We start from the raw sequence: 14223 nt of genomic DNA, 5'->3' as shown, positions 1-14223 counted from the left end.
GTGGATGACACAAAATTATACAGATTAGTTAAATTTCAAGAGGATTGTGATAAATTGCAGGAGGACCTTGCAAAACTGGAAGATTGGGCATCCATAAGGTAGATGAAATTTAACATGAACAAGTGCAAAGTGATCCATATAGAGAAAAATAGCGCATAATGTAGCTACATGATGTTAGGTTCTGTTTTAGGTGTTACCACCCAGGAAAAAGATCTGGGCATCATAGTTGATATTAGATTGACATTGTCGGCTCAGTGTGCTGTGGCAGTCAAAAAAGCAAACAGAATGTTAGGAATTATTAGGAAAGGAATGGCAAATAAAATGGAGGATGCCATAATAATTTTGTATCGCTCAATGGTTAGACCACACCTTGAATATAGTGTGCAATTCTGGTAGCTGCATCTCAAAAATGATATAGTTGCACGCAAAAGGTACAGAGAAGGGCATTCAAAATGATAAAGGGGATGGAACAGCTCCCCTATGAGGAAAGGTTAAAGAGGTTAGGGCTGTTCAGCTTAGAGAAGAGACGGCTGAAGGGAGATATAATAGAGGTCTACAAAATCATGAAATGACTTGAACAGCTAAATGTGAAACAGTTATTATTTATTCTTTAGGATACTAGAAGGTCTAGGGGTCACTCCATGAAGGTAGCAAGTAGCACATTTAAAACTATTTGGAAAAAATTTGTTTTCACTCAAAGCATAATTAAGCTCCAGAATTTGTTGCCAGGGGATGTGGTTAAGACAGCTAGAGTAGCTAGCTTTTAAAATGGTTTGGATAAGTTCCTGGAGAAGTCCATAAACTGATGTTAATCAATATGGAATAGCCACTGCTTGTTGCCGGCATTAGTAGCAAGGCATTTATTTAATGTTTAGGTACTTGTCACGTACTTGTGACTTAGATTGGCCACTGTTGGAGACAGGAATCTGGGCTTGATAAACTCTTGGTCTGACCCAGTATGGCATATCTCATGTTCTTAATTTCTTATGTTATGTAAGTGGGTGAACTTTTGATCATAAGTGAATAGAGCTTGAACTGGAAGCAAGTAGGATTTTTGAAAGTGAGGTGAATTTGGATCAGAAGTGGAGTAAAAGCAAAGTGGGCAGGTCTTAGACTAGAAGTGGGTGGGCATAGACAGAGAATGGGTGTGAATAAAGTTTGCTTGACTGTAAATCCATTATCTATTAATGTTTAATTTCAACACACTGAGAGGATAATTTTATACAACCCAATAAGGCTGAATTATGTGTGTACAAAATACATATAGACTTCAGTTAAAATTTTGAAAATGGACTTACGCATGTAAGTCTGCTTTGAAAATAGAAATTGTACGTGGAATCCTGTATGGCATATGTGCACACATTTACACCTGCTTAGGGGGTGGTATAAATGTATATGAGGTAGATATTCAAAAGCCATTTAGACAGATAACTTAAAGTTATCCTTCTAAAAGGCAAGTTTCGGTATATTCAGCCTCTTATCTAGGTAGATTTTAGTGGATAAGTCATTATCTGGCTAAAATCTAGCTGGATAAAAAAGAGGTATTCTGGGGGCATAACTGGGAGGAGTTACTTATCCAGATATCTTAGCTGGATAAGTTGTGATATTCAAATTTATCTGGCTAAGGTATCTGCCTTACTTTAAATCTCTTATTGAGCAGATCCAAAGTTAGCCGGTTATCTTATCCAGCTAACTTTAAACGTATCCGGGTACATTCAGTGGCACGGCCACACTACTGAATATCCTGGCTAAGTTCACAGGATAAGCCTTATCCAGCTAACTAAGGGGGACATTTTCTATTGATATCACATGTGAAAAGTCCCTTTTCGCTTGCGATAGCTAGATCGGGGCGGAGTCGGGGCGGCGTCAACACCGGAAGAGGAGGAGTCGGGGCGGCACTGGGATGGACGCGGCGGAAACATCGCTGGCTGCAAAAAAGTAAGAACTCTTATCGCTGCCAGTAGCGCGCCCAATAGCACCATCTTTTACGATGGCGCTAATGGGTGCGAAAGCCGGCAGTGATAACACCACGGTGGTGCGATTGCTGCCGGCTTTCGCAGGCCCGGCCCCCGTCCCCCGTTACTGCACATTCAAAGAGTTCTGTGCCGTAGGAAAATCCAGGCCTTACTTAGCCCACTATGAATACGGACCTCATATGTGTACAATTATGCACAAAGAGGGAAATTTTCAAAACTACTATTGTAGCAATTTTTAAAAGCGATTTACCCATGTAAAATGTACTTATGTGAGTAAATCCTAAAGTCAATTCAATGGCATGTATTGTAGCAATTTTCAAAAGCCCACTTACATAGGTAAAGAACATTTACACATGTAAAACCCATTTTTAAGCATGTAAATGGTTTTGAAAATCAAGCCCATAACTTTCAAAAATCAAAAGTATCAATGTAAATGGTTTCCCCACCCCATTCCTCCAGGATCACCTTTGTTTGCATCCATGCATGCCTTTATGCGCACAATCCTCAGGGCAATTTTCATAAATACCATTTTGGTGTTTCAAACTGAATTCTGAGGGTAATTTTAATACAGCCTGTGCAGGACTGAAGCCCGCATGAGCAATATTCATGTGGACTTCAGCCCTAATTTTGAAAGTAAACTTATGTGCATGTGTCTGTTATGAAAGTTAGCAGGATTGCATGCATCGTTGTGTGGCAGAGAAATGCACATTTATACCTGCTAAAGGGCAAGTGTTAATATTTACATTTGCACACATATTTTCAAAAACTGAAAGTACAGGCATAAACAATTTCCTTACTCCAACATCATCTCCGGGAATGCCTCTTTGCAATGCACATAAAAGTGCGCAAAAAACTGCTTTCATGCATATTTTTATGCAAACAAATCTCCTGGGGTAATTTTCAAAAAGCCCATTTATGCTCAAAAATGCTTTTGAAAATTACCCCCAAACTCTGAACATAATATTATCAGTGCTCAGAGCTCCTGGCTTGCATCCTCTCTGACAATTAATTTCTCCATCCATTTCATAATTTAGTCTCACCAATTAGGGACCATGCTTGAGAAAAAATAGCAATAGATATGAGTATTGAACTCACATAGCCAGGAATTCTGAGACATGGCCCTGTGCTTTTGTCATTAGATCACTCCTTCCCATTGAATGAACTTACAAAGTTACTCATTTTTAAACTGCTCATATACTCACCATTACACAATATATCCACCTAACTACTAAGCTGAAGGCTGTGGTGCTGGTTGGTCTTTGCGAGGCATGCTGTTTTCCTTAATACTCAATAAAGGATTAGGTAAAGTGACATTAAATGTTCCCTTCAGCACACTGTCCTTAAAAACCGAACTGATCTGTTGAGATACAAATGTGTGAATTTGATGTGAGTATAAACATAACAAATACAACTTAACCATATGGCAAATGAGCAAAATGTTCAATTACTCTAAAAATGAGGCCAAAATTAAAAAAAACACAGAAGACAAATAAATTATCCAAATTAGCTGGCTATGTTATTAGGAATAGTCAGCTGGATAAATGTCCCATTTAATATCCTTGAATAAAGTTATCTAGGTTTATGTAGCCAGAAACTTTGAAACCTTAATGGTTTTGTTTGAATATCTTCAATTAGGTATCAAAGTTATTTAAGAATGTGCTCCCAGGTAATTTTAGCTAGCTAACTTTATTCAAAGAATATAGCTAGATAATCATGATCCAAATTAAAAACAATGACATAGCAGGCCTGCAGTACTAATCCCCCACCCCAGTCTAGCAATGCTCTTAGCTTATGCTTGTGATTCAAGCATTGCTGTCAAAGCAATACTAGACATGCCGGGAGCTGGATGATTGTATTGAGCTCCCAGAGATGGTAAGGGATTAATGGTGTACTGAGGGGGGTGGGAATGTTCAGATTAGGTTTAGGGAAAGTGGGGAGAGGGGTGAGGGGTGAGGGGAGAGGGTATGGTGAGCTTCAGGTGAAAGCCTACCATAAAATACTTTTTAGAGAATTTGGGGGTGGGAGAGGAAGCTTTTGGAGGCTATAGACTCGCTATATTTTTTGAACATTTTGGATGGGCTTAGGGGGCAGTGGGATCAACTGCAATGGACAGCATTTGTTTCATTGGAGTGGGTGAGTGATCATGTCGTCATGCCTGCTAGTTTTTTGTTGTGTTTTTTTTTAGTTTGAATTGATACTTAACTGGATATGTTTTTTTAATACAGCCTGTTAGGATAAAGTTATCCAAGAACATATTCCCGGATAACATTATCCCTGCTCTTGGCCAAGATTTAGTGAATAATTTATCCAGATTACTCTAAATATTGAAATATCCTAAAATGTCATGGAACATACCCAAAACACCTGCAAATTATCTGGAAAAAATGTAACTGGATAATGATTTATACAGGTAAAATGTATCTAGATAACTGTCCAAGACAGTCAGACTTCATAGCTGATCCAAATAACTCAATGTCCATTGTGAAAAGAAGGCTATTTTTAATGACTGCAGCTCACAATAATGATTCAAGTGACTCCACTTCAGTGAGCGCTGACACAACTTCAGCGGGAGAGAGCCTATGAACATGTAGCGAAGGTTAGGAAGCCAGGGGGAGGGGCAGGAGGTGAAAAGGGAGGAGAAGGGGTGGGCACTAGGATGGGTTAGGATAAGAATGGGTAGAGTTAGGGTATGGGAGAGTGAGGGAGGGGCTTGGCTGGGCCAACCCACAAGGAATTAAGGTCAGGGCTAGCCTCACAAACCCTTCTTTCTCATCACATCGGCAGCCTTACAGCCTTGGCCTAGCTTAAATCCTTCCTCTCAATAAAGATTTGCAATTTTACTCCTGTGGCAATCATGTTCCCCCATCCTTGCTTGACAACTACCTTTAGGCAGAAATGGCTCATTGTATCGAAGTGTAAATCTTATTGTAAAGATACAAAGCATATGTTAGTCATATTGGATGCAATAGATAATGCGGCAGATTCATTGCTTGTGACAATGGACATACAGGCGCTGTACACCTCCATACCACAATCTGAAGCTCTTTGTATAGTTGAAAATAATTTAAATTTACGTGAACGCCCACAGAGAATTCCTACTGAATTTTTGATGCAGCTTACTGAATTGGCGTTTGTTACGCTTGGGCTCCGGTCAGGAGTCGTGAACACCACCCAGCAGGGTGGCTCCAGGTGGAGAGAGACAGGAAGCTAGAAACAGTGTCAGGTTCCAGGCTGGGTCAGGGCAGGCAGCAAGTATCAGAGTCTGGGTTCAGGCTGGGTCAGGGCAGGCGGCAAGTAGCAGTGTCTAAGTACAGGCTGGGTCAGGGCAGGCAGCAGTAGCAGTGTCTAAGTACAGGCTGGGTCAGGGCAGGCGGCAGTCAGCAGTGTCTGGGTCCAGGCTGGGTCAGGGCACAGTAAGCAGGGCAAGGCAGGTCAGAAGGCCCGTAGGCCACACACACACACACAGAAGGCCCGTAGGCCACACACCAATAGCGGGGCAAGGCAGGTCAGAAGGCCCGTAGGCCACACACACACAGACAGAAGGCCCGTAGGCCACACACCGTAAGCAGAGCAGGCAGGTCAGAAGGCCTGTAGGCCACACATACACAGAAGGCCCGTAGGCCACACACCGTAGTCAGGGCAAGCAGGTCAGAAGGCCCGTAGGCCACACATACACAGAAGGCCCGTAGGCCACACACCGTAAGTAGAGCAGGCAGGTCAGAAGGCCCGTAGGCCAGGTAAGAAAAGCGAGGAAGAAGGCCTGAAGGCCGCGCAGGGCAAGGCAAGGAAAGGCCCGAAGGCCGCACAGGGCTAGAGCAGGGAGCCCAGGTGAGCTCGATGCCGAAGCACCGAGGGAACTGTCAGGCAGGGTTATAAGGGCCAACCCAGAACATAGAGTGGACAGGGGAGATGGCCTGGGCCTGTCAGGAGAGCCAGCACTAGAGGGACCCCTGGTGGTGAGGCGGTTGCACTGCAGCCAAAACTGTAACAGTACCCCCTCCGCAAGGCCTCCCCCTCCTCCTGGGTCCCATCTTAGCAGGGGGTACTCAAAAATGAAATCAGACCCCTCCGAGGGCAGCAACAGCTGGAGCAATTCAACAGGCTCAGATGGCTGAGTCAGAAAGTCTGTTAGTGGTACCGGTTTGAGCCCCTCCGGGGGTGGCAGCAGGACCGGTTTAGCAGGCTCGTCTCGGGGTAGTGCAGCAGGCTCGGGCCCCTCTCGGGATGAAACAGCAGGCTGGAACACCTCTCCGGGCATTGTAGCAGGTTCGGACCCCTCTCGGGGCGATGAAGCAGGCTCGGACCCTTCTCGGGGCGATGAAGCAGGCTCGGACCCCTCTCGGGGCGATGCAGCAGGCTTGGACCCCTCTTGGGGCGATGCAGCAGGCTCGGACCCCTCTCGGGGCGTTGTAGCAGGTTCGGACCCCTCTCGGGGCGATGAAGCAGGCTCGAACACCTCTCCGGGCGTTGTAGCAGGTTCGGACCCCTCTCGGGGCGTTGTAGCAGGTTCGGACCCCTCTCGGGGCAATGAAGCAGGCTCGAACACCTCTCCGGGCGTTGTAGCAGGTTCGGACCCCTCTCGGGGCGATGAAGCAGGCTCGGACCCTTCTCGGGGCGATGAAGCAGGCTCGAACACCTCTCCGGGCATTGTAGCAGGTTCGGACCCCTCTCGGGGCGATGAAGCAGGCTTGGACCCTTCTCGGGGCAATGAAGCAGGCTTGGACCCCTCTTGGGGCGATGAAGCAGGCTCGGGCCCCTCTTGGGGTGATGTAGCAGGCTCGGCCCCCTCTCGGGGCGATGAAGCAGGCTCGGACCCCTCTCGGGGCGATGAAGCAGGCTTGGCCCCCTCTTGGGGTGATGCAGCAGGCTTGGATCCCTCTTGGGGTGATGCAGCAGGCTTGGATCCCTCTTGGGGCGATGCAGCAGGCTCGGCCCCCTCTTGGGGCGATGCAGCAGGCTCGGCCCCCTCTTGGGGTGATGCAGCAGGCTTGGATCCCTCTTGGGGCGATGCAGCAGGCTTGGCCCCCTCTTGGGGTGATGTAGCAAGCTCGGCCCCCTCTTGGGGTGATGTAGCAGGCTCGGCCCCCTCTTGGGGTGATGCAGCAGGCTTGGATCCTCCCCGGGGCGATGCAGCAGGCTTGACCCCCTCTTGGGGCGACGCAGCAGGCTCAGATGGCAGAGTAGCAAGGTTAGAAGCAGTGCACATAGAAGACACAGATTGCACTGCTGTGGGCTTGATACCCCGAGCCAAACTCTGAGGCTCCTTATTTTGTTTCTGTAGGAGCAGTTTAGAGAAGGCACAGGCAGTTCTAGGACGTCTAGGGAATGTGCTCGTTAGTGTCTCAACAGCAGCTGTGGGAAGCAGAGCCCTGCTAGAGTTAATCAACTCTCTCCATTGGAGAGAAACCTGTTCCTGAGGCTCTAGCACTGGTGTCACAGAAACCTTCTTGGCCAGGTAAGTCCTGGGTTTTTCTATCCACAAACTGCCAGCTAAAATGTCTGTTTTAGTGGAGCCAGAAGCAGAATACCGGTTAGGAGAGCTGATTGTTTTTTCTAATGGAACAGCTGATCCTAAAGCAGAACAACGGGGGCAGGGTTTGCCTGGTGGTAACAGACACGGAAGACAGGAGCATTTCCACCACCCTGGTTTAGGATTTAAACAATTTAAACATTCCTGATAGACTGAGACGTTCCTCTTATGACAACCACTGCATACCCAGTGTTCTTGGTCTGAGAGTTGACATGCAAGACAGTTCTTGTAACTGAGATAGTTCAAAGTCTGGCAACAAGCACAGACATAAAAACTTTGAGGCTGAGGCATAATGTGAGTAGAGGTAAAAGAAAAATTGGCTCACCGGTAGTACCAAGACCTATCTCTTCCCCTGGAAACTTGATGGCTTCGGCATACTGTTACGCTTGGGCTCCGGTCAGGAGTCGTGAACACCACCCAGCAGGTTGGCTCCAGGTGGAGAGAGACAGGAAGCTAGAAACAGTGTCAGGTTCCAGGCTGGGTCAGGGCAGGCAGCAAGTATCAGAGTCTGGGTTCAGGCTGGGTCAGGGCAGGCGGCAAGTAGCAGTGTCTAAGTACAGGCTGGGTCAGGGCAGGCAGCAGTAGCAGTGTCTAAGTACAGGCTGGGTCAGGGCAGGCGGCAGTCAGCAGTGTCTGGGTCCAGGCTGGGTCAGGGCACAGTAAGCAGGGCAAGGCAGGTCAGAAGGCCCGTAGGCCACACACACACACACACACAGAAGGCCCGTAGGCCACACACCAATAGCGGGGCAAGGCAGGTCAGAAGGCCCATAGGCCACACACACACAGACAGAAGGCCCGTAGGCCTCACACCGTAAGCAGAGCAGGCAGGTCAGAAGGCCTGTAGGCCACACATACACAGAAGGCCCGTAGGCCACACACCGTAGTCAGGGCAAGCAGGTCAGAAGGCCCGTAGGCCACACATACACAGAAGGCCCGTAGGCCACACACCGTAAGTAGAGCAGGCAGGTCAGAAGGCCCGTAGGCCAGGTAAGAAAAGCGAGGAAGAAGGCCCGAAGGCCGCGCAGGGCAAGGCAAGGAAAGGCCCGAAGGCCGCGCAGGGCTAGAGCAGGGAGCCCAGGTGAGCTCGATGCCGAAGCACCGAGGGAACTGTCAGGCAGGGTTATAAGGGCCAACCCAGAACATAGAGTGGACAGGGGAGATGGCCTGGGCCTGTCAGGAGAGCCAGCACTAGAGGGACCCCTGGTGGTGAGGCAGTTGCACTGCAGCCAAAACTGTAACAGCGTTATGTCACAATTTTTTTCTTTTTCAACAACAATGGTACAAACAAATACATGGACCTGCTATGGGGGCCACCATGGCCCCCAGTTTAGCCAATTTATATGTTGCAAATTTTGAAAATGTTTTTCTATATAATGCGGTTCAGTTTCAAAATATTACACATTATACCCGTTATATTGATGACATATTTTTCTTGTGGCATGGAAGTCTAGAACAGCTATTGGCGTTTCATAGTTGGATTAACACCTTAGACAACAATTTACAGTTTACTATGGAATACCATAATTCTCATATTCATTTTTTGGATATCCACATGGAAATAGTAGCTAATAAAATTGTGACAACTTTGTTTCGGAAACCTTGTGAAAGTAATAGCCTCTTGCATTATTCCAGTTTTCACCCGCATCACTTGCGGAAAAACTTACCAATAGGACAATTCCTGCGGTTAAAAAGGATATGCAGTGATAAGCACCGTTTTCAAGTACAAGCAGAAATTCTAGCAAAAAGATTATTACAAAGAGGATACCCTAGTCATTACATTAAAAAAGCTTGGAAGAGAGCTACCAATGTAGCACGATGCTGGTTGCTATTGGATAAAAAACCTGACAACAAGCCCCCGTTGGTATGTTCAATCCCGTTCTCTAATAAAGCTGGAGCAATTGCAGCATCGATCCATCACCATTGGACTGTGTTAAGACCGCATGCTGAAGTATTTGCAGATCGTCCGATTGTAGCGTATAGTCGAGGACGGAATATAGGGGACAATATTGTACATTCCTTTTTACAAGAACCACCGTTAGATAATTCTACCATATTGTATGGATGTTGGCCATGCAAAGGATGTGCTATGTGTAAGCAAGTGATGGAGGGGGACACTTGGATTGATGCTAGAGGACACACACATCGTTTACAGGTGTACACTGACTGTAGATCCACACATGTAATCTATCTGATAGAATGTCCATGCAGGCTGTACTATGTGGGAAGAACTAAGAGAATGATTCGGACGAGATTAACCGAACACAAAAGCTGTATAACTACTGAAAAAATCACTGCTCCTTTAGTGGTACATTGCAAAGAATATAATCATGGATTTGGGGATCTACGTTGGAGGATTTTAGAGAAAGTATTTATGCATCCGCGTGGAGGAGATATTAATAAAATATTGAACCTCAAAGAACAACAGTGGATATTTAGGCTACATACTGTTAATCCTCATGGTCTAAATGCTTGCATTGAGTGGTATTCTTTGGTATAACTAATTTAACATCATTGCAACGTCAAATTAGCATATGGGGCGGAACTTTAGTTGTTGGAGCATTTAGGACGGTTCCGGTTCGGTGCCAGATGTCAGAAGCAAAAAAAAACGCCGGGTCGCCATTGTGAGACCATAGCAATATGGATCAAGATCTTAATGTGAGTACACAGCAATATCGTCATAAGTAACAGAATAACTGTAAGTCCTGTGAATGAATGTATTATTGGGAAGTCAGTAGTGGATTTATGAGAAAATTATTTATTTTTTTGACGCAGAATGTTCAACCCTTGAGAAAGGACTGAGTAATTTTGGCAGCAGTCCGAAACACGGTCCAGTGTTGGGTCATCGGGTTCTTGCCTATTGCAGCAAGATATCAAAGGATGTGGATCGAGTGAAACAAATAAGATAAGTGCTGATTTTTGCACAAGAAAATTTTATGGAGTCTATTTTAAATGCATAAGAAAATGTCTTGAAAAATACGGTTAAGAATTTCTCAAAACGAACTGAATTGACCATATGATTAAATATAAGGCAGAGTTGAAATACGCGAAAGCATTAACGATGATGCCTATTATGAAGGTCAAAATCCCAATGAGTTGAATGTAAATTACAAGCTGAAGCGTCTACAATAGCGTGCATGTCTAACTAGTATTGGCTATTTCAGTTGAGTCTCAATTCTCCGATACAGTTGAAACTAATAACAATATAGTTCTTGCTCTGTATGTTGTTGAGTCATTGTTGTGAGCGCCATGTCCAATTTTCAAGTAATTAGAGGACTGGGGAGCTAGATTGGTGGCATGGTGTGCATGGTAAGTGAGTGTTATTTAAATATGTACAGCTTAGGTGGTTTCCTCTGTGGGAGCATGCATGCAAGATTAGCTGGGGTTGCGTGCCTTTCCCATAATCTCAGGGGCTTTGCTAGGTCCTTTTCCCATGGTCTTGAGGTACTTGCCCACTTATTAATTTAAAAAAAAAAGGCAGGAGTAGAAAAGAAGAAATTGACTGCATCCAGTCTTCCTGCTTGAGTGGTAAGCTGCCGCTTCCCCACTTATGCATAGCCAAGCTGTCCCGGGTATGTGGGGCAACATAGGGATTCATATTTGGGCCAGCCCTGGCATGTAGTATGGCTGTGTTCCAATCTGTCTGGTGTGCAGAGTGCTAGTCACAAGGATTTTGCTAGTTTGCCAGGGGGGTGGCAGTTTTTCCTAGAGTGAGCACTACAGTACCAAGTCGAAGGCAAGGGGATGTGAGTGTGATTGCATCAAGAGGGTCCTGGGTGCCAGTTTCCTAGGGTGGCAGCTTGTGCCTTTGTTTCTGCATACCTCAGGTTTTTGTTTTTGTTCACGCTTATTCTTTAAGTTTGCTTTTTGCCGGGGATGGTAAGCACTATTCAGATGATGTCCCGCGGTTCTTTCAGCCGCTTGCCAGGTTCCTTGTAAGCTTTTCCCTGAAAGGGAAATCACTTGGACCTGATGTGTACTGAGATATAAAAATACAACCAGCGGGCAGCATGGTGACCCTAACCAACAACTTAAACAGAGCATAAATGACCCGATCCCTTTCTTTCTCCATGCTTTCTTCTTTCCTCACCTCTTCTCTGCTACTCTACAATTAGACCCCTGCAAATGTTACAGAATGCTATGGCCAGAATCCTCACAAACACTTGCAAAGCCACCCACATCACCCCCATTCTTAAAGAGCTCCATTGGCTACCCATCTCCTCCCGTATCAGATACAAAACCCTCACTATTATTCACAACTCCAAGCACAACCACAATCACTCCTGGCTCGAAGAGCCGATCCGCTTCCGATCCTCCAGTCATCCTACCAGAACCGCCCTCACAGGAACTCTTCACACCCCCACCCTGAAAATTGCACACCACACCTCCACCAGAGAAAGAGCCTTATCCATCGCAGGCCCCACCCTCTTGAACACTATGCCACTTGAGCTCCGACTAGAACCTTGCATCCGGAAATTTTAAAAAGGGGTCAAGACATGGCTCTTCAAACTGGCCTACCCTGATTCAGATCTCACCTAGTCTATCCTTTTATCCACTAGTGAAAGAGCCCCATTCTATCTTAATCTATTAGAGAAAGAGCCCTATTTCTTATAGCACTCTTAGCCTCCCCTTTCCTCTTTTACTTGCAACCCTCTTGTCAGCCCTCTGCTTCAATTTACATACCCCCCTCCCCTTTTCCCTTAGCCTCCTCCTTTATTGATAGGAATATTGCATATAGCTTTTACTTAGCGCTATCAATAGTTTATACATAATTATTGTCTACTAGATGGTATATACATTTGTCCTTATGAACTCATAATCTGCAATGGTTGATTTCTGTGCCTTGTTGAATGTACATTTTTGCAAAGTTATATATATATATATATATATATATATATATATATATATATATATATATATATATATATATATATATATAATCTTTTTGGTTGCTCCTCCTCCTTCTGTACCTTGCTCTCCATCAGGTACCATTCCTATTTTTTCTCTTTGTCCTGTTATTCCCCTCGCTGCACTCTACCCTTTATTTTCCTTGCTGCTCCCCTCCCCCCCCCTGTTTTTTTGTATTTTCCTCCTTTCAGTTATTCTGTAAACCGGCATGATGTTCCCACGAATGTCGGTATAAAAAAGCTAATTAATAAATAAATAAATAAATGTGGAAATCCTCCATGAATTAGCATGGCCTCCTTTGTTCTGATCGCAAGATCCCTCTTGCTCCCTGCACCCTCTTCAGTCTTTGCCTAATGTTTCACATACTAGCACAGGGAACCGGCCCTTAAGGGTTAGCAAGGCTGTTCCCCTTGCAGTATGCTGGGCTATACCAGGTGTGAAAGCAAGACTGACTCCATGAGCAGTGATCACTGCTGCTAATATTTTGTATATCCATTGGTAGCAGTGCCGGGGCAGTTTTGGGGGGAAGGGCTGATTTTAACGGCACAAGACACACACTGCTGCTAGTCTGTTTCTGGGAAAGGTCTGTGTTGTAAGAGCTGATTGGAGTCTCATACAGTAAGGAATTGCTTTGAAAGTCAGGTGCTGTGGGTTCAATCCTGAGGTAGAAGAACAGTAAGATTAAAGAAAAATAGAAGAACCCAGGAGGCATTGTTATTTTTATTTTGCCCATATATTCTTTTTCTTCCATTGATCAAGGCAGGGTGTCTGGCAACTGCTTGTTCAGTATTTAGTTTTATTTCAGGCATTATTGATGGCAGCCTCTATGCAGCAGATGTATATTTCAGTTGTACTAGATCAAATACAGCTCTTAATGCCTGCCCTTATTCCTTGTTTTTAAGGTCAGGTAGCTTGGCAAGCGTGATGCTCCAGTAGGGGTTAATATAGGCCCAACAGCTTGGCCGAGGTTCAAATTAATTAATAATATATAATTTGATCTAAAATAATAATAATAAATAATTAAATAAATCTCATGACTGTGACCACGAGACATATGGATAATGATGTCGCTGTTTTCTCTCAATCATCTCGTTGCAGTTGATTTCAGCAACACAAGTAGCATGCCTACTAAGAGACTGGCGCTACAAGTCAGCCAAAAACCCAGTCCAGAACTAAAGCCAAAAAACAGAAGGCTGGACAAGAAATGCCTGCCATTCCCCAGAGGGCCACAAAGCGCAGGGCAACAGCCAGAAGTAATACTGAGCATCAGGACTTGGAGGGATTGATGAAAGAACTTTGACAACAAGTGCAGATCAAAGGGACCGAATGGGTATGGAGTAGCATGCTCGACTATAATCAGCTACCTGTGTCAGGTGTCAATAACACGAGGCAGTCCACATCAGCGAGGTCTTAGTCAGCCCGGTGTGATACTGGTGAGACACCAGGCATGAGCTCTCAGTTGCTCGGTGTGGAGGCTTTGGGTAAGTCCCAGCAGCCCAGGCAGTATTTTCCTCTGACTCTGATCCTAATTCAGATGTTAGCGATGGAAATTGTGCTTTAGCCACTATTATGCAAAATGCCATAAAAAAACATTAAATAAAAAAGAGGGTTGCCATCAGGGAGGATTCTGCTGTGAATGTATGGTTCAGCATCAACTATGGCCAGTAGTAACGTCGAGCAGAATGCTTCAGGTGCAATTTCACATGATTCTTCCCATAAAGAAGAAATGCTCTATGGGGTTAGTTCTCTGTCTAGTACAAGATGTTCCCAAAAACTGAAAAATAAAATATGGAAACACAAATTTATAGACAT

General features: G+C 45.2%; 1 protein-coding gene across 2 annotated transcripts in view; it reads right to left on the bottom strand.

Moving 5' to 3' along the window:
* Positions 1–14223, bottom strand: part of STPG2 (sperm tail PG-rich repeat containing 2) — a 1290079-nt gene that overhangs the window by 30358 nt on the left and 1245498 nt on the right. For both annotated transcript variants that reach the window (XM_029597484.1, XM_029597489.1), the window contains exon 14: positions 3179–3333. In XM_029597484.1, coding sequence (XP_029453344.1) covers positions 3205–3333 — 129 coding nt within the window. In that variant the 3' untranslated portion in view covers positions 3179–3204. The remainder of the gene's footprint in view (positions 1–3178; positions 3334–14223) is intronic.

This window comes from Rhinatrema bivittatum, chromosome 1 (genome assembly GCF_901001135.1).
Source record: "Rhinatrema bivittatum chromosome 1, aRhiBiv1.1, whole genome shotgun sequence".
In the NCBI taxonomy this organism is placed as follows: Eukaryota; Metazoa; Chordata; class Amphibia; order Gymnophiona; family Rhinatrematidae; genus Rhinatrema; species Rhinatrema bivittatum.
Note: the sequence above shows the minus strand (reverse complement) of the source record. Positions and strands in the feature narration are given on the sequence as shown.